This window comes from Phoenix dactylifera, chromosome 1 (genome assembly GCF_051530095.1).
Source record: "Phoenix dactylifera cultivar Ajwa chromosome 1, Ajwa_hap1_PhDact_Kaust_v1.1, whole genome shotgun sequence".
NCBI lineage: Eukaryota > Viridiplantae > Streptophyta > Magnoliopsida > Arecales > Arecaceae > Phoenix > Phoenix dactylifera.
The window spans coordinates 12,000,581-12,027,974 of record NC_143190.1 but is presented as its reverse complement, the minus strand read 5'-3'; the positions used below and the strand labels follow the sequence as shown (position 1 = coordinate 12,027,974).

Genomic DNA, 27,394 nt, shown 5'->3' with positions numbered 1-27,394 from the left:
GTAAATATCTAGGACTTATATTCCTCCTGGTGAAGGAAAAACCTCGGGAAATTTCAACTATTTTGAGTTCTAGACTCTATATGGGGGACTTTTTTCATCGAAGTTGTATTCTTTTACTTTCTAGGACTGAGAAATAGGTGAAGCAAGTTGATAAATATTCTTAAGCTTAGACATGGTTTACTCTTGCGTGAAAACATGGTAAATTTAGAAAACACGCTGATCCTGTCGAACATTACCAAGCTAGAATTGTATCTGCTATATTTTTATGAATAATTAAGGATTTTTCCAGAAAAAGAGAAAATTGTCGTTGCCCGATTTTCTGTTCTCCATGGAGGTTAGTGATTGTTTTGACTCGTTAGTGTCTGCCAAATTAATCTGCTACTTTGAAATAGTTGGCCATGATACTGCAACTGAGAATCAAGTTTAATGCTATTTGCACCATACGCGGAAAATTAAAATTAAACACAATTATTCGGGCACAGGATGTTCTGCAATGCATTCTGCATGCTTTTAAGTTCAGCCCTGTTCAATTACTTATGATACAAACAGACTTTGGGGAAGAGAATAAGATTGCTCAAATACGAGAAAGCTTCACTGTTGAGCATTCAATGGCCACAGGCAAGTCGATAGATCATTTTTCTGTGGGTGTATTCTATACGGGTATAAGTTCGAGGATGTTCAGCTTGACTGAAGGTCCTATTTTTTTTGCCTAGATCAAGGGAGACCATGCGATAATTAAAAAACTCCACAAACTTTCCCCCACTAAGGGCTCTGTTCAGGTTGGAGTTTGGATCATTCCATCTTGTTCCAGGATCTTTCTCAGATTTCTCATTGTATACAGCCTTTCCATCCCAACCAGTTCTCCTTTTCAGAACCTTTACTGCTCTTGGTAGTTTCCCGACAACACAATTAAAGATTATCATCATAGTAGTCAAACTTTGCAACATAACTTTCCGGACTCCAGAAGTGGAGGCTGAGCCCACCACCACCTATAACGCACTTCCTCTCCAGAAGACCCCACTAATCACCCCCTTCCAGCTCAAGACCACCTGCCCCTCAAGAAGGAAGACTAACCTAAACATGACAAACCACACCTTCACTGGTACACAAAGTATTTACTACTGAGATATAGTCGATATATAGATAAACTGAAGGTGGATCACAAATACATAGAGATTTTTGAGTGCGATTGCACTGCTTAGGAGATGAGATCGATGCCTTGGGCGAGGATGGCATCCGACAAGACCTGGTTGGCAGCCTCTGTTGGGTGGGCGCTGTCCCAGAACACGTACCCGGTGGCATTGGCGCATGTACCTGGGGACCTCGTGTTGCAAAGAAGAGATGTCTCAATGGTCCCAGTCCCACAGCACGCCTTCCTTGCTTCAAAGAACCCTTTACAGAAGAGTAAAAATCACCATTAGCAATATATATCTACAAGCCCAACCAGCCCCTTTTGGCTGGCGAAAATATAGGATATATGAGCAGGTTACCATAATTCTCAGGGTGTGCGATGAGGTCGAGCAGAGGGTTGTAGATGTCGAACACAACCAGCTTCAGTTTAGGATGGCTCCTCTTCAGGGCCTGGCCGGCTGCTTTGAGCTTCTTGTTGAAGACTATTGCGTCGTTGTTGAGGCGGGCGATGCAGTCATTTCTGCCGGCCCCGAACAGTGTGATGACTGCCGGAAGGCAGCCTAGCGGCGGCAGCGACGTCACCCCGATCCTCCGAGCTCCCAAATTGTATAGAGCCTGGTCCATAGGTTTGCCATCGTTATTAGGAAGGGCAATTTGATCTCAAAGTATGCCTCATTTACTACACAGTGTGCGATATTGATGGAGAAACCATGTGTGTAATAATAGAAGATGAAAAGAAGATAAAGAACTTGGTGGAATCATGGGGTGGGGTGCCACCTTATGCAAGGATGGCCTTTAGTGATTCCATACAGGTGGGTGGTCCAGCTTCAAGAGATCGATAAATGAGGAATGCCGGATCTACTGATGTTCGTCTGTGCGAAAGTTATGAACCGCAACAAGAGCCATTTAAGTCATTCAACAATGCTAGGCTCGAGGGTGTGGCAACCTACTGTACGTCCCTGACTCGCTCGGTGCAATTATTTTTCGTGTTGACTCTCTGAACACCATTAGTAGTACATCAGTTTTTACCACCAAACTCCATGGTGGAATTATTGTCGATCGACAAGGTTGAAATAGTTGGATTCCACCTTTCAAGGTGCAAAATGACATGGAGGAAACCAGCGTATCACGGGCCACGCGAGTCTCCAATGGAAAATCTAATAGGATGCTTTTTTAGCAAAAAAAAACAAGTAGATTAATCCGATTAAATAGATCTTTTATGAAAAATATTGAAATAGTTGGAAAGAAGTGGAAGACAGCGTCACCCATAAACATTGCTCCATATTTTCTAGAGCAAATATTTCCTATTTGTTGAGTTTGATGAGTGAGAAGAATTTTATCTCATCATCCCCCATTTGGTAGCTCTTTGTTTGCTCTTGAGTGTTTGATTTAATGCAGCAAACATAGGGACTCCAGATCAGAAAAAAAAATGGAATCGGTGGTGATCTACGATTCCGATATCCCCCCCAAAAAAGAGAATTTGTTTAAGATATCATTACCACTGGAACCAAGTACAAATCTTAGGATGGTAGAACCAGAGGTACTCCCGATCCTACCAAGTACCTCTACTTTACTCAGCAGCTCTTTCCACCGTAGACATCACAGCTCACAGGGATATGGAAGCTGCCATCCAAGCAACCAATAAATGACTGCGTATTTTGATCAAACCTCATCTGCATGTGTTTGCCAACTTAAAAACTTACGCCCGTCTATCATGCTTTATATGACGTGCTACTCAGTGTTTAAACATGTATTTAGACAATACGATATCGAGAGAGAGAGAGATATAGAGGAGAGACCTCGCTGAAAGTGTTGAAGTTTTGAAGGACCAAGTCAGCAAACTGGTCCGGGGTGTAGGCCCTGTTAAGCACGGGGTTGATGTAGTAGTTCTGCACGTAGTCACTGGCCCCTGCACTCACTACGTAGATGGATCCGGCGAAGAGCGCCGTAGCATTTGCCTTCCCTGCGATCCTCTCCACCTTGGACTGGTAATCCTTGTAGTTCCTCAGCTGCTGATTCAGCGAGATAGCACCCTGACAACTTAATTATATAATTAGTCCCACATCACAAAAAAAAAAAAAAGGAGTTTCTCTGTGTGTATATATATATATAGAGAGAGAGAGAGAGAGAAGCATCAAAAGCACCCACATAAAGGGTTGATGTACTGTCCAAGTAGCCAGCACCACCAGAGGCGAAGTTGGCACCGGACAAGAGGTTCTTCCCCGTGGCCTGCTCGCTGAGATAGGCTGGCGGATACGAAGTGAACCCAAGATTCTCCACTGCGTTTATATATAAAATGTTAGCGATAGTAGTTTCAGGAGTAGTCCATTTGAAGGTTGGCTACATCATCTTTGGTAGGCTTGCAATAACATTAATTAGAAGCAGCTCAAACTAGAACTTTGATGTAGGAGCTAGCCAAGCCTAAGTAGTTAGAAGTTAGGAAACATTGCTGGTTACCAGTGAAGTCAGTTGCTAGTTTGCCGTTGCAAAACCTTCCAGTGGGAGCATGGTCGACGAAATCTCTCCCATACGGAGGGAAGTTGGCCTTCACGAGAGTGAGGCGGTTGTTGTTGTTGCCGACGTCTACGACCGAGTCCCCAAAGATGACGACCCCAGGGACGAGGCCCTGCCCTTCACACACCCCCACCAACCCAGCCATTAATAGTTGAGCCACCAATACCAGCATCACCGATCCACCCATTCCAACCATGCTTAAGCCCATCTGGTAGTGGGGAGGGGGGGAGGAGATGCTTGAAGGAGAGTGCAGGAGGAGGAGGAGGAGGGTGAGAGGTTGGGAAATGGAGAGGGGTGGTCTGAAGTGCGAGTAATGGTGGTGGAAGACAGGTGGTACAGGCTGTGGGGGGGCCATTTAAAGAGGGGAGGGAGGACTAGGAAGCGCTGTTCGCAAAAGGTGGGGTAATTAAAGCGCAGTAAGTGATGGGTGTGCCTAGGATTCCAAGAAACGCCCATCCGGTTTCCCAACCAAGGGTGAAGCATGTTCTGCACCTACATAAAGCTCCAGTCTTCAGATAGAAACGAGAAGGGTGGGTGCAGTTTATCACGTTTAAGGCTCGTTTGTGAGTGGCTTGGTGTCTAATATAACTAACAGTTACATGGCTTGGACTAATCATAGCCTATAGAGATTACTTTGGGAGGAAAAGAGTCGTTTTGTGCCTTCAATCATGTGAATTGCAAAAGCATGTCTCGCTATAGCGATGGATGGTGCAGAGCACTTCAAAATTTATTATTTTTTAATTTTATTAGATATATTAATACTAAAAATATATAAATTATTCATTTTAGCAGATACACGCATTTATGGCACGTGTGTAGCATCTATGTATATAAATGGGAAGATGCCAGCCAGCTGGATTAGTAAATTTTCTAGGTACAATTGCGCTAATCTTGGAACGGTCAGATCATGGACCACACTGTTGCCTTTCCTCTACTTAGCCCTACTAACAAGAGAACAGGTGGTAGAAGGAGAAAACCAGGCGTTGCATTGCAATGTTCTTATGATTCTCTCCTTCCATTTATTTGTACTTCTCAGAACTAAGCATTTTGGTGGCCTCGCGGCGCATCACTCTGATGAATTTCTCTGATTGAACCAAATAGATGTTCTTTATTCTAACTCACTAGCTGACACCTGCGACCTAAGAATTAAGATAATGTTGAGTTGGTGATGGACGTTAATGGTGACTGCAAAAGAAATGCTTTTCTTCTGAAACTCAGAAATACTCCTCGTTCTCTCTTCCTGCTTTGAATAATTGCTGCTGGGCAAGTAGGCCTCCCTAATTGGTCATCTATTGGAACTAGATTTGATATTCGTGTGAAGATAATGGATGCCACATTATAAGGAAAAAAAAAGGATAAATGGGTGCTGTAAGTATTGGATCCTGGAACAGTTGTTGCTGTGCCCAAGGCTGCTTGCTAGCTAGGCGTAAATTTGCTTGCTCTAACTACTTGTATTAAAATTTTATTTCTAGTTTATTTTTATTTTCTATGCCAATATTAATTAGAATAATTTATTTTTTTAATGCAAATCTATTTTTGTTAGGTTGAGTATTAGATTTAATATATTTGAGTTTGTTTTTTTAGTCCGTACAGAAGATTGATATTTTTGTTCTGTAATGGAAGAAAATACAGTTTTTTAAATAAGAGAGAATTATATAAAGAAATTTGGACAGAATTGTTTTTAGTGAGGTGAGACCTATTTAAGACTAAGAGCCAATCCTATTGTTTTAGCCTTTATTTTATCTTGAATAAAAATTTATTTTTCTCTCTCAATTTCTTTTGTTTCACTATTATTTTCTTCTCGCAAATCACTGCAAAATTTTGCGTGGCATTTGTTTTCTAACCATTTGGTTGGAAAAAATTTTAGTCCAATTCTAATTTCAGAAAGAAATAAAGTTTCTATTATAAAAAAAAAAAGAGAATATCTCAACCCCTCAATATCTAATTCCAACTCTTTAGTATTCGAATCCTATTCTAATTCTAATTCCAATCATGAATCAAGCATAGATATGGCCATTCCAATTTTTACTCCGATCCATTTTGATAACCATTTCAAATTTCCATTCCAATTTCTAAGTGCGCCCTAAACTTAATCTCTCCGGTGATTCCCTGCGTACAAAAGAAAGTGGTGGCGCGTTAGGAAGGGAAATTTCTATATCAAAGATAAACATAGTCGAGCATATAAAGTCCCAAGAATGTCTCTCCTCTACAACCTCAGTAGAGCATAAACTAGCGTGGAACATGTTTACTGTTTCTGAACTTGTAGCTGGAACCTCCCAACTCAAAGGTACGTGAGGTCCATGAGCTAATAGTAAATCAAAGACAGTGATGAAACCCAGAAGATCTCAAAGACAGAGTGATGAAACCCATTTGATAAGCCGATTGAGTCTCAATGAGCAATGCTGCAGCTCGATCGATCTTAATGTGGACTGCAAGGTCTATTATACAACGCTTGCTAAAGCTACAAAATGATTGCCTTGGAGTCCTCTTCAAACAACACCTATAGATTACATAAATAGTGAGGGAACCTTTTCCCGAGGGCAGCAGATATATAGTATAGTTCTAAGCCCAAAACTAAAGATGATAAAAAGTAAGAAAAAAATTGGGAACTCAATGCTAGAGTCGAAAAACAGTCTCATTAGATCCTAGATATTTCACCCACCAGGTTCCTCCAATGAAATCTTCAACCACTCCATGTTTAATCCGAGCAATCACGCCCGATTCCACCGCATGCGATCACAGACATTTGGTTTGATTACTATTCACTGCATTAAAAGCTGATAAGCCTCATTGGTTACCTCGTACGTATACTCATAACCAAGTTTGTTAGCCTGATTTGCGAATTCTTCCATATCCTCCTTTGCCACTTGGATTCCAACCAAAACATTAGCACCAGTCTCACCCTGTGAAAGAAAAGCAACCAAAATATAAATAATGCGTATATTGTTCTTTTGTTCTGAGTGCAAATAATATCACCCTGCTCTTCAGAAGTATAACCTGCCCTTGCTTATTCCTATAAAAAGAACTCGAGAATTTTCCTCAGTACAGAAAGCTTTCATCCCATCCTCACGGATGCAGGATCTTCCTTCATAGCATTTCAAGCTGATGACAAGTTAGTTTAGATAGATACCAGGAAAGTAACAAACCTGTGCTCGATAATGGAAGAGGCTGATATTCCAACGTGGACTAAAGGCATCCAAAAATTTCATGAGAGCACCTGGCCTCTCGGGGAAGATAAATCGGCAAAGTAGCTCATCTTGGACATTCGACCGGCCTCCCATCTGAAGATATACCAGAATGAAATAAAATTAATGATGGCATTTGGTATGTTGATTTTTCCAAGGCTATGCCGCATATGCATTGTATATAAGATTATAAGATAAGCCAGCAAAGTAACTTGATGGAGACTTTGGCAAACAATTGAATTGATGGAACACAGCAAGATGGATTAAATCTTGCATTTATTGTTACAACTTCTTACAGCTATGCTTTCAGAAACCATAATTTTCCATGACATGTAAGGGACAATCTATGCCCCATTTTCCACAACATTTGTTGGAAATGGCCACAAGATAAGCAGGTGCATATATTGTTGCATGTGAAATGAATACGTATTTATCCGTATGGATACATGCATGCATGAACACTCATGTATGCATATACACAACCACTACAAAAATAAATGACCATATAGTAAATACACATGCACACATGTTTGTAACAGGTTCATTTGTATGTATGTAGTCATTATACATATCCATAAGGTTAAGACACACATGCATACACCAACACCACAAGACAAGGGTGTCAGACTGCAGTGCGCTTTGCTCTGCAGTTACCTCCTTGCAAGGCAAGGGTATAGGGCTTGACGGGGAGGTGTCAATAGTGGTCTCCTGGATCAATTGATGCCCCAGTGAGAATGTGAATCTTTACCCTGTGCTTACAGATATTTGGCAATCTCATCTTCTGAGGTTCCACGCCTCCCACACCTACTGCAAGGGTAATCGGCCTGCGGATTGGGTTGCCAATTTTGTTGCTGACCATGGTTTCTATTTGTTACAATTCTGTTACTACTGGTGAGCTGAGAGATCTTTTGTTGAGTGACTCTATGGGATGTATCTACACTAGATCAATTATCCCAGTTTACCAGAAATACAATGTTGTCAGAGTGTTGGACACAAGTCTGGCATGTCAAAATTCTAAATTATACCAAAGACTGAATCCCAACCCATATTTTATTACACATCCAAACCAGATCAGGTATTACGCCAGGATTTCTGACACTCTTTACAACAGGCCAATAGAAAGAAAAAAAAATCCAGCATAGATTAATTTCTCAAAGTTTGTCAGTTTCTGAGCTTAGGCAATCAAATAGAGAATGCTTATAGGGATTATTGATAAAACAAGATGAGAAACATACAAAGTATCGCATATGATCCTTCACCACATTATCGTTGGTAAGATTAATAGTTCTTAGCTGTGCAGATTTCATGCGCTCCACCATTGCTACAAGTTCAGCATCAGTGTGAAGCCCAACACTGCAATAGCAAATGCCAAAAGACTAAAAAAATTCACAGACCTATACATTTCTGCACCGAATTCATTATATGCAAGAATATCACTAAAAAGAGTCTAACATTGACAAAGGAAACTCCAAAACAAAAAAAAACTTGAAAATTCTCAAAAATGAAGAAAAATGGCATCAAAGCATCTTTTTCCAGATCATAAGCAGGTTCTACAATCTCACTAAAATCAAGTTACTACTTGCCTGTAAAGAACAAGAGCATCTTCTTTACGTGAATCATATCTATATTTGAACTCTGTAATGTTTATAGAACCAACCTGCAATTATGATCCATGTTTACATGTTTAAAGACCACAAAGTCTGAATCATAAAATGTGATAAAGACAATCATGTAGCATACCAGTTCACAAAATTGTTTAAAACTTCCACGCTCCTCTCGCAGTATGGTAGCGAGAACAGCCTCTCGTTTCCGACCAACGTCAGCAAGTTCAGTTACTAACCTAAGCCTATCAAAGTTCATGTTTGCGCCACTAGTTATTGCAACAACACTTGTACCTTTCAAGCCATAGTATTTGCAGTAGGCTTCTGCCCCAGCTAAAGAAAGGGCACCAGCTGGTTCTAAAATGCTCCTTTTCTCCTCAAACATATCCTGCATGTGAATGTAAATATTTCAACATTTAAGTTTTAAATCTGTTAATTTCTACAGTTTTTATAGAAAAATAGAAATAAAGATGTACTCAGACACCAAATTCTAATTCTTGAAAAACGAAAATATAATGAAGCAAAAGAAACTTTAAGAGATCACTCAAGGAAACATCTTATAGCAGCACATGATGAGAATAAGAGCATCACAGGAAATGCTTGTTATGTCATAGAAATATCTAGAATCACCTCCAGCACTACAAATTGTTTGCACTTCAAGTTTATCTGCCAAGTTTGCAAGCCACAAAATACTTAGCTCCACTTAAGTGGAAAATAAGTCAAATACATGTTGGGTATAGAAAGTTCATTGTATTGGAGAGTAAAATCTACTGAAGCATTGGGGCCCAAAAGAAACCATAGAAATAGGTCTATCAGAATGTTAAAAGATCATATCATCATTAATAATAGGCTGTATTCAACTAAAAGAAATCATTACTAGCTCATAATCAGTAAATCAGGTACCTATGCTTTTAGATTCATCTTTACAGTTACAAACTATCAAGTTCTGAAACACTTGGTCCAACAAATAACAATTCAATAAGTTGATCAAAGATTAATTAATGTATTTAGGAAGTTCAATACATTATGAAGCACATGCTCTCTGAATCAGTTAAGGAATTCTTCTCCTGGAATAGCAAACAAGAAATTATCAATCGGCAAAACTAACAATCGCCGATAAAGTTCCAGTGGTAAGTACAAGGACTATCAATTTCAGTACTACTCAAAAGATCCACTTATGGACCCTAACTAAGCAGCCAAGCATATGTGAGTTGCCCACAATTTATAAAAAGAATAGTTCTTTTTCTAAAAGAAGGGGAAAATTTATACATCTGATGGAATTAACATCACACCTTTCCAAATGTGCTTTAAGGCCCAGATTAATAAACAACAACTAAATCATTTAGTAACCTTTGCTGAAGTCTTATTCCATCTATTGACATTAGTATATGATTACTAAAAGTAAGCTTAGTAGTTGGTAGAGCATATAATCACATGCTCAACAACTCTTCACAAGCAAATCAAACTAAGAATTTCTGTTTGCTTGTGCCTGCAAATTACGAGCTGTGATTCCATATAAATTCTGTTTTTCAGCTGTGTAATCTTGTAAGCACAGAATATTTTGTCTAATGTAAAACATGTCCTGCGTAGAAGTATTTATACGAGAAACATTGCTTTTCTCAATATAATGGTCATTGAAATATTGAAGTGGCCCTCTTGAATTCCAACAATTCACAGATTTTTCTACACATCAATTCTTGGAACTAATTTCCCAGTGCAAGCACAGTCACTTTGTTAACTTCATCTAACCATCAAGTTGACAATCCAATCTCATTGCGGTTATCAAAAACTTAGATTTTCATTAGATATGCACCATCCATAAGTATTTAAACAACCTCTTCATCAAAAGGACAGCTAAATGGTTAAGCAGTTAGAAAAATTGTATGTAAATTTAAACAAAGAGAAATACCAATTGCAGATATGATAAATAATACTGCCTTGACTGACCAAAATTGTCCTATTTTTTACGGTGAGCATGAATGCATATATGGCCCTAGAGGTAAATGGAGAGAAAGTAGATAGAAGCAAACAAGTATCTAATGCTTAATAGCAATAATGAATCGCCAGTATGTACAACAACCTTCATCTAGCTATTATGTGCGATGTAACTTCATAACCTTACAAATGAAACGCTAGGTAATACAATAGAAATTTACTACTAAACATATGATTTACTACGGGTTCTTGCATCAACATTTTAGTCTGATCAGTGTTTCATGTTGCACAATTAAGAAGACTGAGTATCCTCTTAACATAATATATTTCATAAAAATATTAATGAATGCAAAAAAAAGAACAAAGTTTAACCTTTATAGATGCACAAATAGCATCACGACTGACAAGAACCACTCCGTCTACCAGTTCTCGGCATAAGCGAAATGTCTCTTCTCCAACTACTTTAACAGCCACACCATCTGCAAATCCTCCCACTTGCTCTAGCGTGACCCTTTGACCATGATACAAAGATAATGCCATGGCATTTGCATCAGAAGGCTCCACTCCAATGATCTTTACCTGCAGAGAAAGCTAAATAGTATCAACAACTCTAACAAAGGATTGCTATTCAGATAAAGTAAAGTGCCTTACTGTGGCACATTAATAAACATAAAGTTAGACCACTTAACAATGACATTCCTCTCCACGATATAAAGACACATTTCATCTTGATGTACTTGAAGAAGCAAATCAGACTATTTGTGAAAAAAAAAGCAAAAAGAAAAAGTAGGCTGAGCCCATATTCCAACTGAATTCAAGAAAACCTTGTGAGACAGGACATGCTGTCAGCGTTACACAAAGAACAGGATATAGAAGTTTATAGACCTAATCAGGCATCCGGCACATATTAGATAAAAAAATTATTATATGTGTAATCAGAGTTCTATTTGAGATTCGATGTTCAAGATCCAAGCATGTAATGTTTCACCAAAATAAGCAGTACACTGCATTATACAGTGTACTTTACGAAGCATGCATGATATCCTAGGAGATCACACATGTTTCTATCTTGCTTGTGTTGAGAGATAGAGAGAGGGAGGGAGCGAGGGAATGTTTTCAATTCATCTACAGGAGACATAATCTGAAATTGGTAACTCTTGGCCATACTTTTATAAAATATGTAGATCATGATCAGCGGTAAGGATTCTTGAGTTATATGGCCACAACTCCCCTCAAAAGAAGGAAAGAAAAGGAACTATATGCTCACAGCCAAATTTAGTACCTTAGATTAGAGGTATCATTAATTGCATATCCGCCTTTGGTATAGCATGTTCTAGTTCTGGGTTACCAATTTCTCATTGAAGTCGCAGAAACAAACTTTTTCCACTTTAAAGCACTCTTAAGTTTTTTGAAAATCAAATGCACACTAAGCCTTCCATAATCACATTAAATCAAAATTTTGAAGCAAAATCATCAGCAAAATTTGTTTCTAGGCAAAATAATTCAAATTAAGGCCATTGAAATTGAATAAAACAAAATTGTATCGTAAAGCTCTATTACAATACTAGAATAAAAGAAATAAGTTAAAAATTCTCAAACATAATAAAACAGATCATTGTCAACAGTAAATGTGTAAATTATAAGAAGAATATAATGAACGTAATCCAGAGTCAAAACAAGACCTCTTATATGTAAAGGCAAGCATATGAGGATCTATCTAATTCAAATGATCAAGAATTTTGGGGATCTAAAACATATAATATAAATTCACAGCATATAAAGTGAAGTCCAGGACATGGAATTTATGCATACATATTAATGTTGCTCAGGACCTTGCTATTACAACAGGATATAAATGGATACAGATAAAAAGAATAAGCTGATACAATATTTAGAATATAAACATGCTCTAACATCCAACTATGAGAATGCATATTTTTTTCCTCTTACAGTAATTTGTGCGCATATCACAAATTATTTTAAGTCACTGCAACAAGATAAGAAATGTTCAAAAAGACACAGACCTCTGGGCGAACCCGTTTTACATAAGCAGCTATTCCCGCTACCAGTCCACCACCTCCAACAGGCACAAATATAGCATGTAGTGGGCCTTTCAATTGGCGAATGATTTCCATCCCAATAGTGCCCTGACCTATGATGACATCTGGATGATCAAAAGGGGGTATGAATGTGCGACTTTCCTGCTCACCACGTTGCTTGGCATATAACTGGGCTTCATCATAAGAGTCCCCCACAAGAACAACTGTTGCACCTAACCTCTCAACAGATTTCCACTGAAACATAGATTATATTAGAAGGGGAAGCAAAGAAAGAGATACAACAATTGAAATTGAAACCAAGATATCCATCAAGAAAAAGGAAAAGACGGTAATAACAGAGAGCGATAAAGAAACCTTAATTTCTGGTGTGGTAACGGGCATTACAATCACAGCATCACAACCTAGTTTCCGAGCAGCCAATGCAACTCCTTGGGCATGGTTACCAGCAGATGAACAGATAACACCCCTGCCCAACTGATCCCTTGGCAGCTTGGCCATCATGTTATATGCCCCTCGCAACTTGAATGAAAAGACCTGCATATTAAGTCAACATTGCCATCACTTCCAAGCAAGAACATTTTGAGGTGCAGACATGAAAAGCTTGTGCTCGCAACTACGTCATACTAACCAAGAGATGAGCAGGAGTGAAGAACAAACATTAATTATCGACTCAGTCAAATTGAAGATTTACATTAGTCCATCGATAGCATGCATTAAATACAGTTTGAGAATCTCGTATAGAAATGGAAGAGAAAAATGAAGAAAGAAGAAATCTTTGCATCTCGGGCTTGATGCGCTATATTCGAAAATTCTAGCAGCACAAAAAAAATCGTAGGGAAAGAGGAAAGGAAGCATGATTATGAAAGTTAATCGGTATTTTAATCAGGGGGCACTGAAAGAAGGGCTAAGCAAAATGGCATGCAGAATTTAGCGGCAAAAGAGATGGAAATATTTTGTACAATGGGAGAAGTGGAGAACCTATGATGTTAGAGACTCCACCGAACCAAATCAATATAAATTCGTACAAAGTTTGAAATTTTAGTGAAAAACAACAACAAAAATCACAAAGAAAAAACAAAAAACATTCTTTGGACGAAATCCCACAGAAAAAAACGAGAGTAGAAGAAGGATTTACGGGTTGCAAGTCCTCTCTCTTGAGCCAGATATCGACCCCAAGCCTCTCCGACAGCTTCGGCGCCAGCTGCAGGGGGGACTCGATTGCGACATCGTACACCCTCGAAGAGAGTATATTGGTCAGATACTCCATCGGATTGGGCGCTCCATCCCTCCCTCCCTCCACCCCCGGCGCCGCGGTCCTCTCCGAGATGCCGCCCAAGTACCCGCTCTCGTACTGCAACGAATCGGCGGTAACCCTTTTAAGGGGAAGAGTGGAACGGGAGGAGGAGGCGACGTCGGGTTGCGACGTGATAGCCGCCGAGGAGGAGGAAGCGACGGCGGCGGCGGTCCAGAGGGGACCTTTTCCCTCGGCGGCTGCGGGGCGGGGGTGACGGGCGAGGAGGAAAGGGCGTCTGCCTGCGGCCGTTGGCGGCGGCGAGCGGGCGGGGAATTGGAGCCCAACGCGGGAGGGGCGGGCGAAGGCGAGGGACTCCATTGGAGGGAGGGCGGGCGGGCGAGAGGGGAAACCACAAGAGGGTTTTCGTGGGTTCACGAGCGGGACCTTTCGCCTTGTCTTCTACTAATATATTATATTTCCCTCCGACCCGCCGACCCGCCGCCTCTTCGGTGAAATAAAAAGTAACCGCGTTCAAGAGTTCAAAAGGAACACGGTTCCTTATATCCTCATCAGAGGCGTTATGATCGTGACACGTATCTATTTTAAAAAATTTAATGATCGAATATTATTATATCTATATTTATATTTATATTTTTTAATAAATATAAATATGAATATTAAATAAATATCAAAAATAATTTATATATTTGTTTTAAATCGATAAAAAATTATCTATATTTATTATAAATAGATAGAGATATAAATCATATATTAAATATATTCATATTTTTTATCTAAATACATATATAAATTAAATATTTTTTTGGATATTAATCAAATTTAAATAAAATTAATTATTAAAAAATAAAATAAAGATATAGCCATTAAAAAAAAGGAGAGATTTTCAAAACTCTAATTCAACACGGCGAAGAGGAAAGTGGGATGAAGCGGACGAATAAGAGGTTTGAGCCTTTCAGACATGTGGGATGATTCGAAGAATTTTATTCGAATTGGGTATTCTGTATTTCGAAAACTGTCTTAAGTGCCAGTCGTCCAATATTTAGATTCTTTTTAGTTTAAGTTTAGTTAATCACCTAATTAATTTTCTAATAAAATTTAACTTAAACTTCTTCTTTTTACTTACTATATGGATATCCGAATTCGAAATCAGATCTGAATTCAGAAAAATCAGATACATCCCTATCTGTAGTCGGAAGATTTTTGAATTGATTATTCGAATCCGTATTTAAATTTAACCGGACCAAAAAAATAGTATGATCCGAATTGAATATGAAAATAGATATGAACGGGTATATACCGTAGGAGTGAGTGGGATTTACTACCCTTCATAAATGGAAGATCTCTTCACATGCTGAAACACGCGTGGGATTCAAGTAAGCGCGCTTCGAAGTCAGATGAATAACTTATTTTACTGCTCGTAATTGTCACATTTTCTGATCCAAAATTACGACTCAACATCGTGGCAATTACTGTATATTTATAGAATCTCTTTTTACAAACATACAAAATATTTCATCCCGATATTATAAAATAAACAATTAATTATTTAAATTTAAATTTTAAATAATTAAAATTCAAACTATAATGTCTCATCATATTCAATAATATTCGAAAGATCTTATATTAAACTGTAGTAAAATTCTAATTACTCGCTCATAACAAATCCTAAGCTAAACTAGTTCTCCGAATTTATAAAAAGTAAGCAATGAATATATTAATTAGATAAATCAGACAATTCAATAAGTAATAGTTTATAAATAGTAAGTTAATCTCATCGATCATGAGCTATGACTACATTTTTCCCATGGCACGGTCATGATACCACGCATCTGCTTACGGTATATCGTGCATCATCTTGCAGTAAAATTCTTCAGAACCACATATCTTCTTGTAGTATGCCATGCATCTTCTTGCAATATAAACCTATCAAGACTAATCAAGTGCCAACATATTAGCTCCATTAGTGAAATCCTAAACATAGTCATGCTAAGAATTTAAAACAATCATGCGGTTTCATATCTTGGTTCAACAAAAATATAACAAGTCATGTGGTATGAAAATCAATTAAGTATAATCTATAACAAGGTCAATTCTTCCAATCATGCATAATCCATAATAAAATTAATACTTCTAATCATGCATTATCATAATATTCCAAAATAAAGAATATTCAATAATAAAGTATTGTTCATCAAATTCATAGATCATGAATAGTATAATTTAAAATTTATTAATATAATAATTTAATAATTTGTTGATAAATATAGAAAAAGTGAAGCATTACTCACCTCACAAGTACTTTGATAAATCCAAATAATTCCAAAAACTTTTCTTTCAATATTTTTAATTTATAGGCCATATCGATTTATCTCATGTCTGAACGATTCTTTCTCTACAGTAATCAGAGAATATAGATGAAAAATCAGGATAATGACAAAAAGTGAGTGGAGCCACTGAGGTGTTAGTCTAGCGGGAGCTTGGCCTTAATTCCAACCAAGTGGTTCCGAGTTCGAAACGCACGGGCGTCGATTAAATTGTAGAGACCGGATGCTTACTGCTCGGACATGGGGTCTGGAAGGACGTATCACTCTACTGGTAGCCTCAGTAGTGCCAGGTGTGACGTACTTACACGTAATATTCGTGTCGGAGCACAGAGGGATAACCGAACCAGGCCCACGGATGGAGAGGGTATGAGTAAAACCGGCCGGGATGCCCAACACACGGTCATTTCTATCCGCATCGAACATTCTCCTGGCAGGGTGGGGGCTCAGTGGGGGTTGCTACATAGCGGGGGTGGGCTTGTCCCTTCCTCCCTTCCCCTTTTTTTAAGCAAAAAAAAAAAAAAAAAGTGAGAGGATCACATGAGAGGATCGTTTTGCTGGGCCCATCTCAAGAGGAAGACTATAGAGAGGGAGAGAGAGTCAAAAGTAGTCTTTGTTTTTCCCTTTCTTTTTCTGCTTTCGGGCAGAGAGAGAGAGAGAAGCCAGCGGTATTCCACAGCTAGAAGTCTGTCGTCTTGCAAAGGCGGAGATGGCAGTCAACGACGCCTGAAAAGGGAAGGAAAAACAAGGGAAAAAGGAAAATAGGAGTCGCCACCCATCCGAGCCTCGTCCTGGGCCTTCGGTGGTAGGGCCCAGTGACAACTAGTCGAGGGAAGATGGCGAGAAGGAAAAACGGTGGCGAAAATGCTCCGAAAAAGAAGATCAATGGCTCATCAAAAAGATTTCGTCATGAGATTGCCGATAAAATCTACAGTGATTAACGATGGGCTTATAGAGAAGTTGGGGTGTCCCTTTTTTTTTTATGTTTTTTTATACACTGATAGTTCACACTAATCTCGCATTACCTGCAAAATAGTTTGTGGTGTCCCTTAAATAAATGGAGTAGAGACAGGAATCTTTCGAACCACGATTCCTTATGGCATGTGCATCATTTTTTTTTTTTTAATTCTCACTTCACGGTTTGGGCCAAGGTGGATTTGGGTCAAGTAGCTTCGGCTGATCTGAGTTCTAAGCCTATTTAGGCTATTGGGCAAATTCTAGCATACCAGGCCAGTTGAGTGGAACGGACCTAATTCAATATTAGGTCACCAAAAGGTCGGGTATTACTTTTTCCTCTCCCAAAAAAATTTATACCCAAAATTTTCTACCTGTACTTCCAAAAATTTGGGGCTTCATAATTGTAGCCTCATCCGCAAGTTTCTAGGTGTTCTACTTATCGATGCAATTTTATCATTAAGTCTTATCATAAGAATAAGGTCTAATACTTCAAGACTCGACCATCATGTCGGATAATCTAAGAAGACCATGTTTCTTGCTAAAAACATTGATCGATCTTAATTTAATCGATCTATCACAAGATCATAAATGACTCTAATTTACTATCCATAAAAGAAACATCTAAGCATAGAATAATCTTTAAGATTGATAAATAATTTCAAATTCTTTCAAACAGATAGAGGAGCATAAGCTACAAATTTAGGAGGAAAAAAAAAAAGATCAACATCAAAATATTTCTAACCCAAGATCAAGAACCGATGGTCCACTAACCTTAGACTCAAGATGCTACAATTTTCTTAGCATAACATAAGGAGAGCCTACTAGGGAAAATCACATAGCAACATCGAAATTAATTAAGAATCAAAAATATTGTCCTTTGCTTTTTTAATGAAATCCTTCTTTACAAGAAAATCAAATTAAGTCACCCACCATAAACTTTCAAATTAAAGGGTTAATATTTCTGATCCGTTAAAAATAATTCAGATCACTATACTTTCACTGCACACTCTGATTTAAACTATTAAATTATTTGAATTCACTAAATAACTTCGAACCAAAATACTACTTTGTATTATAAATTGGGATGATCCAAAATTTTAAATTCTAGATAAAGCTATTTTTTTTTTTAAGTCTCATCTCCAATTTACTCCAATGTAAACACTAAGTCAATCTTGCTTCTCTTGTTAATTCAATTAAATGATTCCTACTTCGGCAACATAACAATGGTGGCGACTCCGGCGATGAGAAGCTTCAGCAGTAACATCCACCCCACCAATTTCTGATAGAGTATGCAACGGTGGTGGAAACACAAGAATATGGAAGAGAAAATACTTTACATAAGATAATGGAGTAGTACAACTTTTCTTCAAGGAGGAATACAACTTTACTTACAAGCCCTCTCTATCTATCGCTCCTTTCTTTTTTTTTTCCCTCAATACATTCTTCTTCACAATAGCCACATATTTATGGCACTAGAAGTGATCTTTTAACTTCCCTAATAAATACATCATTATGTAACTTTTTAGATTTTTCATATGGCCCTTTGGATTCTGAATATGATCCTTTGAATTCTTCAGCATAATTAAGTTTATCAACTTCCAACACCCCCCCTTAAACTTAATTGTTCTTTCTTTATCATACCAAGAGAACTTTTAAACTTGATGAAGAGGTCTACTTTCAAAGGTTTAGTGAATATATCAGCCACTTGATATTGTGTCTTCACATATAGTAGCACTACCTCTTTATTCTTCACATGTTTCCGGATTGAATGAAAATGAATATCAGTATGTTTGCTTCTTTGATGATACACCAGATTCTTTCCTAGTGCAATGGCTGATTTGCTATCAATGTTTATCTTAGTAGGCTTCTTTTGCTCTGATACCACTTTGATAGAGTATGCAACGGTGGTGGAAACACAAGAATATGGAAGAGAAAATACTTTATATAAGATAATGGAATAGTACAACTTTTCTTCAAGGAGAAATACAACTTTACTTACAAGCCTTCTCTATCTATCGCTCCTTTCTTTTTTTTCCCTCAATATATTCTTCTTCACAATAGCCACATATTTATTGGTACTAGAAGTGATCTTTTAACTTCCCTAATAAATACATCATTATGTAACCTTTTAGATTTTTCATATGATTCTTTGGATTCTGCATATGACCCTGTGGATTTTGAATATAATCCTTTGAATTCTTCAGCATAATTAAGTTTATCAACTTCCAACAATTTCGACGTGGCTTGCTCTCCTACTCATTCTCCGTGGCCTTCTTCGACTACTCCGTCTCCAGAAATTCCACCAAGAATTTTGATAGGTCTTCTGATCTCCTCACTGGGGTTGTCTCTGCCGTCCACTTTGTTCCTCGACCGTAACCCACGGTCTTTTTTTTAGGAAAAGGGAGGCTGAGGCCACCCGAATTTTATTAAAGATGGAAATAAATATGTTACAAGATTTACAGAGTTTAGAGGATTAAAGTGAGAAATTAAAGAGAATTATAATAGCATGATGAGACTCCTCGAAACAGAATAATGGCCAATAGCATAGAACAAATAAAAGAGAGAACAGTAAGAGAGATCTCACTAGATTGTATTGAAGAGGCTAACCAAAAAGATGCTCGGCAGCAACTCATATCATCCAATATCCAGTCCTTTGGACATAGCTGGAAATGGCTGACATCCAAGAGAGAGAGGATCATCATTAATTAAATCGTACCAATTATTGATTACAGAGCATTCAGAAACATGATACAGCAGGGAGAAAAATTTGTCATACCAGTACCATACTATACTAAAAAATACCGTACTATACCGATATCACACTGAAACAGTTTAATTACGTACATATATTTAATATGCCTCACTATTTTGTACTGTACTATATATTGACACTATAATAAAAAGATACTAATATAGAGGATCCGATGCCAAGACGATGAATCTTGAGAGAAATAATCATGGAGTAAGGCATTTCTCCAGCAATATCACAAAGTAGCCTCCAGTACAAGGCAGAGATAGAATATCGGTGAATGAACGCAATTGCGGGCAAAGCAGAGATGGAACATGAATTCCTGCACAAGCTGATAGGGAAGATCAGCAATTATTCTAAAAACCTTTCAGCTTGGACATTATTTTGAGAAACCAGGAAGCTCCTTGTGATGGCATAGAATAGACCAGCCCTTTAACAAATTTGAAGCATTGAAAGCAGCAGAGGGAGCAGTGGTGGATTTGTTAAGAAAGATTTCTGGAGTTCCTTTCTTTGCAACAACACCTAGTCACCGCAGGTACCAGCATTAGAGCAGCAGGTTGCTGGTGTTTGAGAAAATTCCTGTCAATCCATGAGGTACAGAGACCCAAGAATCTGGTTGGAGGTGGTTGAATTCCCAACCTGCAAAAAATAACATCCCAAATCTGAAGAATGAAAGAGCAAAAAATCTATTCAGCTTTCTACCAATCTGATCTCTTGTATTCAGATTATCGGCTAAGGAGAGCCATAAGAAGCATTTGGTTTTCAAAGAAGCTTTTAACCCTCCAAATTAGTCTAGCTAGGCCCCACTCTGTACCTCTGGAATGTAAGTATTTATTTAGAGATGCAGTGGAGAATAAACTAGAGTTCTCCAAATTCCAAATCAATTTATGAGGCACCAGACTGAGAATGAAGTTGCTGAGCATATATAATTGCTGAGCTTTTTCTAGACTAGCCTCTCCGGACAGCATTGAAGGGCAGTTAAGGTTCCAAGAGAGAGATCTAGGTCTAAAAAAAATCTGCCACAATCTTATGCACATCTTGAGTACTGCTCCATATCTTCAAAGTGTTCATCTTAAGAACAACTTGTTAACCAATTGGAGGCAACTTGTAGAGCTGCGAAGATTTGCATCTAAGACAATTGAAGATCTCAGGTCAATGCAAATATAGTTAAATTGATTCGGCATGTATTATCATTTCGATAATAGCAATCATGATGATTGTCCAATTGATCATTAATTGCAAGCCTCTGAGAAAGTGTAAATACCAGAGAAGATGAAGATGAGTGATACATAGTCATGATTGATTTGGTAAAAGATAACTCATGATTGATTAAAAGTATTGGGATCATAGGAGATTGTATCATCAACGAAAACATGAAGGATGTGATAGAGAAAAATCCAACTACTAATGGAACCACTGAAGTTGTGATAATTTGACTCTAATTACTAAAGATTGGATCTCAGCAATATGAATGTCCTTCTCCTTGTTAGTTACATAGATGGTTGCATATCAGGTACCTTCTTCTGCATAGAAATATCTAATGATTTCTTGAGGCTTTCAGCTTCACCAATGGCAATTTTATAAGCTTCTCAGCTTTCTGAACCCTTATCTACAATGGCAATCTTAAGATCGACTTCACTTAATCCATCATAGTAGTCTATCAAGACCTCAACCTACACACCTTTTCTCCACCTCTTGAAAAAATATTTTTCTGGAATTTACTTGATATTTCTACGACCAAGAACTTTCAATATATGCACAAAGAACACCAACAAATTAAAAGCTCTTCCGACTACAGCATTATTACATGACATGGCCTTTTTTCTCTCCACTCCACGAGAGCTGACTCATCATGCCCATAATTTTGTAAGACAATCCACAGACAACTCAAGCCTTTTTTAGACGTATAGATCGCTGCCTCTTGTTTCAAGAATGAGTAACTCTAGGGATGGACGTCTGATTCGAACGAAAATATATAAGAAGATTCCAGTTTATTATAGCGCCGATCTTCCACTAATCTATTATAATGTTTTTCTTTTGGAAAAAGATGCAAGGTCTTGATCAGGATTCTAGTATATTTTTATGACAACATTCGTCTTTTCACTTCTTTGAGTACTTCTCATGTCACCACAAAATGTTTCCCTCCTATATGTGTACCAAATCCCATTTTTCCTATCTTCAAACAATTCGGACAACCATGTATTCTGCTTTGCTGACATGAACTCATCCTCATAGTCATAAACATAATTGCTAAAACCAGCTTCAAAATCGAAAGAGGCTCAACGGATATGTTTTAGATTTTTAGCGGCATTTGATACGCATGCCATGCACATAGCCGGTGGGTTGTATTTGGCCAAACTTCATCTAATGCCAATGCACTTCTCATAGCTGCATCTTTATCTCTTTGAAAGGTTTCAAACAACCATTCAACTTGTGATGGTTCGCCCCAGCAAATAGAGCAAACAGCCTCCCGCATCCATTAATCTTATATGTTGCATCAAGTTGTATGGCAGAAAAGAACCTTGGATTTTCAGCAGCCTTTGCTTAGTATAATGTGTCATAGCTTCAACATCTCCCATTTTCGTTGCATGCTTATGATCAAGCCCACTCTAAGTATTTTGTGAGTTCATACTGAGTAAAAAAGAAAGCACCCTGAGACTTCAATGGTATTAGCAAGCAAGTAGAAAGCTGGTTTGGTTTTATCCCTGCATCAAGTACGGCCTTTTTTTGGTGATACAAGCCTATGACTGTGGTCCTCTGCAAAACAATTCACACACAACTTCACTACATTTTATGCGCTTAATGCTTATATGTGTTTTGCAACCAGTTCCCCCATCTGGATAAAGATACATCACCACCTTATCAATGGTATTAGGTTCATAAAAGCCTTTTTTGCATCAAAACAAATTAGGAATGAAAGTGGTCCGAATAATATACTTGCCCCAATAATTTAGAGGGAGGGCCATGTGCAGATAGGAAAGGTCGGCTATGGTGGAAGAGAGACGACTGTAGGAGGGCAGCAGGGGGGATTAGAGGGCTGTGGTGAGGGGCCTGTAGACTTGGCGTGCCATTTGGCACAGGTAAACAGTGAAGGGAGGCATCTTCAACTATTGCTCCAAATGATGGCTTCAGCAAAGGGGGCAAATCCCAATGTTGTGGTGAGTGAAGGGGAGAGGAGCTTGGAGGTATCTTGTGGTAGCGGTTCCGAAGAAGTGGGCCGTGCCACCTCGTCGAGTGCATCATGAAGGTGCTCCTATGAAATTGCCATGGAGCGGGGAAGCCTTCCTTTGCCCCGACTTTCCGCAGGTTGGTACAACAACACAACTCAAAAATTTGTATTTTATTGGAGGCTCAGTTATCGGGGAGTAGCCTACAGAAGGCGAGGAGGGCGGTGCCGAGGTCGTGGGGCTTCTATGCAGTGGAATCTCAAGGCTTGTTGGGAGGTATTATTGTTATTTGGGCTCAAAGCAAATGCAGAATTGACATCTTCAATGTTTGTACTCAAGAGGTGATTATGGTAATCTCGAAAGGCAGCAACACTCTATGGGGCCTTGCAGCTATGTATGCTAGCACAGACTTTAGGAAGAGGAGGATTCTGTGGGAAGAGGCCTCTCAATCGATCAGTCAGGATCGCCCGATGTTGGTGGCAAGTGACTTCAACTGCATTGTCGGTCCCCGGGAGAAGATGGGAGGGAAACCTTTCACTTATAAAAGAGAAATTAAGGAGTTTCAGAATTTTCTTGACTCGAATGGATTGGTTGATCTGGGCTTCTCGAGCCCAAGATTCACTTGGTGCAATAATCAGCAGGGACGGGCCCGAGTATGTGAGAGACTAGACAGAGCTTGTGTTACTGCTGGGTGGGTTTAGTGCTTTCCAGATCATCATGTTAGACATCTACTGAGGATAGCGTCGAACCACTGCCCATTACTGGTGAGTACTAAGGCACTTATTCCTGTCCATTCTCCTTTTAGATTTGAGAAGTTTTGGCTTTGTTATCTGCGATCCAGAGAGATGGTTAGGGAGGCATGAAGTGTACTAGTCAGAAGAGATGCTATATACCGAATATCCCGGAGGCTGGAACTGACGAGGAAACGGCTGAGGAGGTGGAACCGTGAGGATGTGGGGAATATTTTCAGGAGGATTGAGGACTCAGAGGAGGCCATTACCAGATTATAGTCTCAAGAGGTCCAGAGTGGAGGTTTATTGGAGGAGGAGGTGGGGGAGCTCAGATCACACTTGGCATTACATGACTCTCTTCTCAGACAGCAGGAGATACTTTGGAGACAGAAGTCGAGGGTACAATGGATATTGGAGGAAGATTGGAATACCAGATTCTTCCATCAGGCGACATTAATCAGGAGGCATCAGAACAGGATTATAGTCATCAGGGGTGAGGATGGGCAGTTGTCGGAGGATCCAGATATGATTCCGAGGATTTTGGAGAGCTTCTTTAGGGCTAGATGGATTGAGGAGACAGGGGGTGGGAGCCCAGTGGATATTCCGATGCCTTTGGTAGAGGTGATGGAGGAGGAGACTGCAGCACTCATCAGGCCGGCATCAGAGAGGAAGATTAGGGAGACGGTCTAGTCCCTTGAGGGGGACAAGGCCTCAGGGCCGGATAGTTTTCCTCCGTTGTTCTTTCGGACAAGATGTGACGGCACTCATACAGTAGTTTTTCAGTACAGCTACGTTGTCTATTGACTGACAGAGGACATTCATCACATTGATACCAAAGCGGCAGGATGCTATTGAGCCGGGCCATTTCCGCCCGATTAGCCTGTGCACAATCATGTACAAGGCTACGGCGAAGATACTTGCCATTAGATTGAGAGACATTCTCCCGAGGTTGATTAGTCTAGAGCAGGGGGCTTTCATGGGAAGGCGGAGTATCACAGCCAATGTGCTTATCGCCCAGGAGTTTATGTTTGACCTTCGCAGGGGCCCGATGAGGAGGGGCTTGGTGGGGATCAAGCTTGATATGGAGAGGGCCTACGACAGGATGAGATGAGATTTTGTGCAGCAGTCTTTGCTGGGGTTTGGCTTTTCCAAGATATGGATCAGCTGGGTCATTGGATGTGTTCGGGGTCCCTCTTTCGCCGTTTTGGTGAATGGAATGCCATCCCGTTTCTTTGAGTCTTCTAGCGGGTTGCGCCAGGGATGTCCCCTCTCCTCCCTGCTCTTCATTATTTGTGCGGATGCACTCTCGAGAGCTCTTAGACATGCTATGTCCATGCATGAGTTAGAGGTTTACAGGCTATTGGAGGGAGCTACTCCGATTTCTCACATGCTCTTCGCCAATGATTGTTTATTGCTAGCCCGGTCGTCTCGGCAGGCCGCAGGAGTCATTAGCAGGATCCTCCGGGACTACCGTGCAGTGTCGGATCAGTGTGTCAATTTGTCTAAATCAGCTATATATTTCAGCCTGAAGACTAGATTGGTAGTGAAGAATTCTATTTTGGAGATTTTGGGGATGGGTGAACAGGAGGGCACATTGAAATACCTAGGGATACCACTCTCAGGTCAGCGACTGCGTAGCAGGGATTGCTCCTCTCTGAGGCTTAGTATCGGGCATAGACTGAAGGGATAGCAGATACACACATTATCAATGATGGAGAGAATTACCTTGGTTCGGTCAGTTCTTACTTCGATCCCTACTTACTTTTTCTCCAACTCTTTCATTCCAGTGGCGTTTTTGGGGACTCTTGACCAGATTTTCAGAAACTTTATCTAGGAGAGGAGTAGTGGTAGAAGCGGTATCCACTTGTTGGCATGGGAGGTTGTGTGTTAGCCTACCAGGTTTGGAGGTTTGAGGGTGCAGTCATTGGTGGTGAGGCGGGAGGTTCTAGCAGCACGTCACGTAACTAGATTTATGCTAGAGCCTGATAGTATGTGGTCCTCATGGCCAAGTATGGTGCTTTGTTGCTTGGGACACGGGCTGGCCGTCACCATTCACCGGTCTGGAGGAAGATGTGTGCCAGAGACATATCGGTGCTTTCGGAGATCAGATGGGCCATTAGGGACGAGCGATCTATCGATATTTTGAAGGACAGCTAGGTGATTGAGCAGCCGATCAGTCGTCTGCCGACCATGGTGGACTTGGTGAGGCTGAGTGGATACAGAGTTTGTGACTTGCTGGACCCTGCTGGGGGTCAGTGGAGGGCTAGGCTGATTCAGGAGGTTCTTGGAAGCAGTTGGCAGAGTTGGTTCTGGCTCTACCGGTACCAGCCCGGGAGAAGTCTGATAGGTTAGTATGGATGCCATCAGGCCAGACACGGGTATGAGCTAGGGATCTTCATGCTTTGTTCAACAGGGAGTCAGCTCAACAGATTGAGGGAGGATGCGGGTTCACCCGCGTGTAGCGCTCTTCATCTGGAAGGTGGCATGGGGGTGCCTACTGACCAAATGTTTGCTAGCTCGGTGAGGAGTGCGGGTCACCCAGTTCTTGTGAGGTGTGTACGGAGATTGAGGAGACTATTGATCATGTTGTTTTGCAGTGCCCTAGGCGAGGGAGATATGGAGTAGATCACCTGCACCCTTACCCCATTTGGTGGAGACGGCACAAGATTTGATCCATTTGGTGAGAGTTTCTATGCGGAGTCCCAGATTCTGGGAGAGGGAATCTTTAGAGCATACTTGGCTTATTATATTTGGCTGGACAGGAATGTCGGCATATTTAAGGGTAGGAGGTCACTTCTGAGGCTGGTGATGGATAGAGCTATACTGCAGGCGAGGGAGGTTATCTCAGCTACTGCATTGTTCTCTACTAAGATGGCCAGGGACATCTGAGGCACTCTTTCTGCTGTTATAGCGCCCAGGTTCGCCTTTGTTTCTTAGGTGCCCCCACCTTTTGGTCATCTCAAAGTGAATTTCGATGGTAGTATGTCGGTGGATGGTGTATCTAGAGGTGTTGAATTTGTGATCAGAGATTCCTTTGGCAAGCTGGTAGCAACCGAGGGTCGGCGCACGCTTGGGCTCACTGTTGTAGGGATAGAGCTTCGGGCTACATGGGAGGGGCTGTCATATGCGATGAGGTTCCTTAGAATCGAGAGGGTGTATCTCGAGGGTGACTGTTCTGTGGTGATTGACTGGATTCGAGGTGTAGATAGATATGGTGATGGCCATCCTCTCATCAGAGAGACCCGTAGGCTGGCTCAGAAGATGGCTGGCTTGCAGGCAGCACATATGTTTCGGAAGACGAACATGGCAGCAGACTGGGTCAGCTCTTTCGTTGCCCGGCATTCCAGAGATTTTTTCTGGACATCTACAAGAGACATTCTCTCTCCTTTGTACTCTTTACTTTCTCGTAATTTGGCAGGATGTACTCACGTTAGAGCTATATAAATTGCCGTTTTTACCAAAAAAAAATTAGAGAGCTCAATTCTACAAATTACGATTGGAATAACTGATAGATGGTTGGGATCGCATGAACCATTGATTTTTATAGATTTTCTTTATTTATTTGAATTAAAGAATTTACTATTAAGTCCTAGTTTTGATTTACCTTCTTTTACGTATCTTTTTCTTGACACTGATTGCCATGCACATGCATTCGTACGTCAGGGAATGTCTAAGGTAGAAGGCAAGTGGTTCTGGTGATGCTCCAAAAAAAACTGCACGCTCTTTTCTTTTCTTTAACTTGTGGAAAGAATCAGGGAAGTGCTGGATACGAAGGAAAATTAAAAGGA

The 27,394-nt window shown here is 39.9% G+C and overlaps 2 protein-coding genes across 6 annotated transcripts; both read right to left on the bottom strand.

Moving 5' to 3' along the window:
* Positions 1 to 893: 893 nt before the first annotated feature.
* On the bottom strand, positions 894 to 4,106 carry LOC103710184 (GDSL esterase/lipase At5g03810-like). The gene is made up of 5 exons (XM_008795825.6): positions 3,589 to 4,106; positions 3,280 to 3,410; positions 2,931 to 3,164; positions 1,491 to 1,746; positions 894 to 1,392 (listed from the first exon to the last, which is right to left on the bottom strand). The coding sequence occupies exons 1-5, from the start codon at positions 3,998 to 4,000 to the stop codon at positions 1,199 to 1,201; spliced, it is 1,227 nt and encodes a 408-aa protein (XP_008794047.2). The 5' UTR covers positions 4,001 to 4,106; the 3' UTR covers positions 894 to 1,198.
* Positions 4,107 to 6,002: 1,896 nt separating this feature from the next.
* Positions 6,003 to 14,193, bottom strand: OMR1 (L-O-methylthreonine resistant 1). 5 transcript variants are annotated; one of them, XR_015979558.2, is made up of 10 exons: positions 13,562 to 14,171; positions 12,781 to 12,960; positions 12,391 to 12,660; positions 10,739 to 10,945; positions 8,571 to 8,819; positions 8,414 to 8,487; positions 8,066 to 8,183; positions 6,792 to 6,926; positions 6,308 to 6,548; positions 6,003 to 6,145 (listed from the first exon to the last, which is right to left on the bottom strand). XR_015979558.2 is itself a non-coding variant. In XM_008795826.6 (9 exons), the coding sequence occupies exons 1-9, from the start codon at positions 14,036 to 14,038 to the stop codon at positions 6,408 to 6,410; spliced, it is 1,851 nt and encodes a 616-aa protein (XP_008794048.2). In that variant the 5' UTR covers positions 14,039 to 14,193; the 3' UTR covers positions 6,003 to 6,407. The 5 variants fall into 5 exon arrangements, 1 of the variants encoding a protein (XP_008794048.2); XR_015979564.2 differs by having other exon boundaries at positions 6,003 to 6,548; positions 6,643 to 6,926; XM_008795826.6 differs by having other exon boundaries at positions 6,003 to 6,548; positions 13,562 to 14,193.
* Positions 14,194 to 27,394: the final 13,201 nt, after the last annotated feature.

Excerpts from the sequence above, each read along its gene's own strand:
- LOC103710184 (XM_008795825.6), bottom strand. The coding sequence starts at position 4,000 with ATGGCCCCCCCACAGCCTGTACCACCTGTCTTCCACCACCATTACTCG. Across the intron at positions 3,165-3,279 it reads ACAGTACATCAACCCTTTAT|GGTGCTATCTCGCTGAATCA; the intron begins GTGGGTGCTTTT and ends TTAAGTTGTCAG. Across the intron at positions 1,393-1,490 it reads CGCACACCCTGAGAATTATG|GGTTCTTTGAAGCAAGGAAG; the intron begins GTAACCTGCTCA and ends TCTTCTGTAAAG.
- OMR1 (XM_008795826.6), bottom strand. The coding sequence starts at position 14,038 with ATGGAGTCCCTCGCCTTCGCCCGCCCCTCCCGCGTTGGGCTCCAATTC. Across the intron at positions 12,661-12,780 it reads TTACCACACCAGAAATTAAG|TGGAAATCTGTTGAGAGGTT; the intron begins GTTTCTTTATCG and ends TCTATGTTTCAG. Across the intron at positions 8,820-10,738 it reads CTATTTGTGCATCTATAAAG|GATATGTTTGAGGAGAAAAG; the intron begins GTTAAACTTTGT and ends ATTCACATGCAG.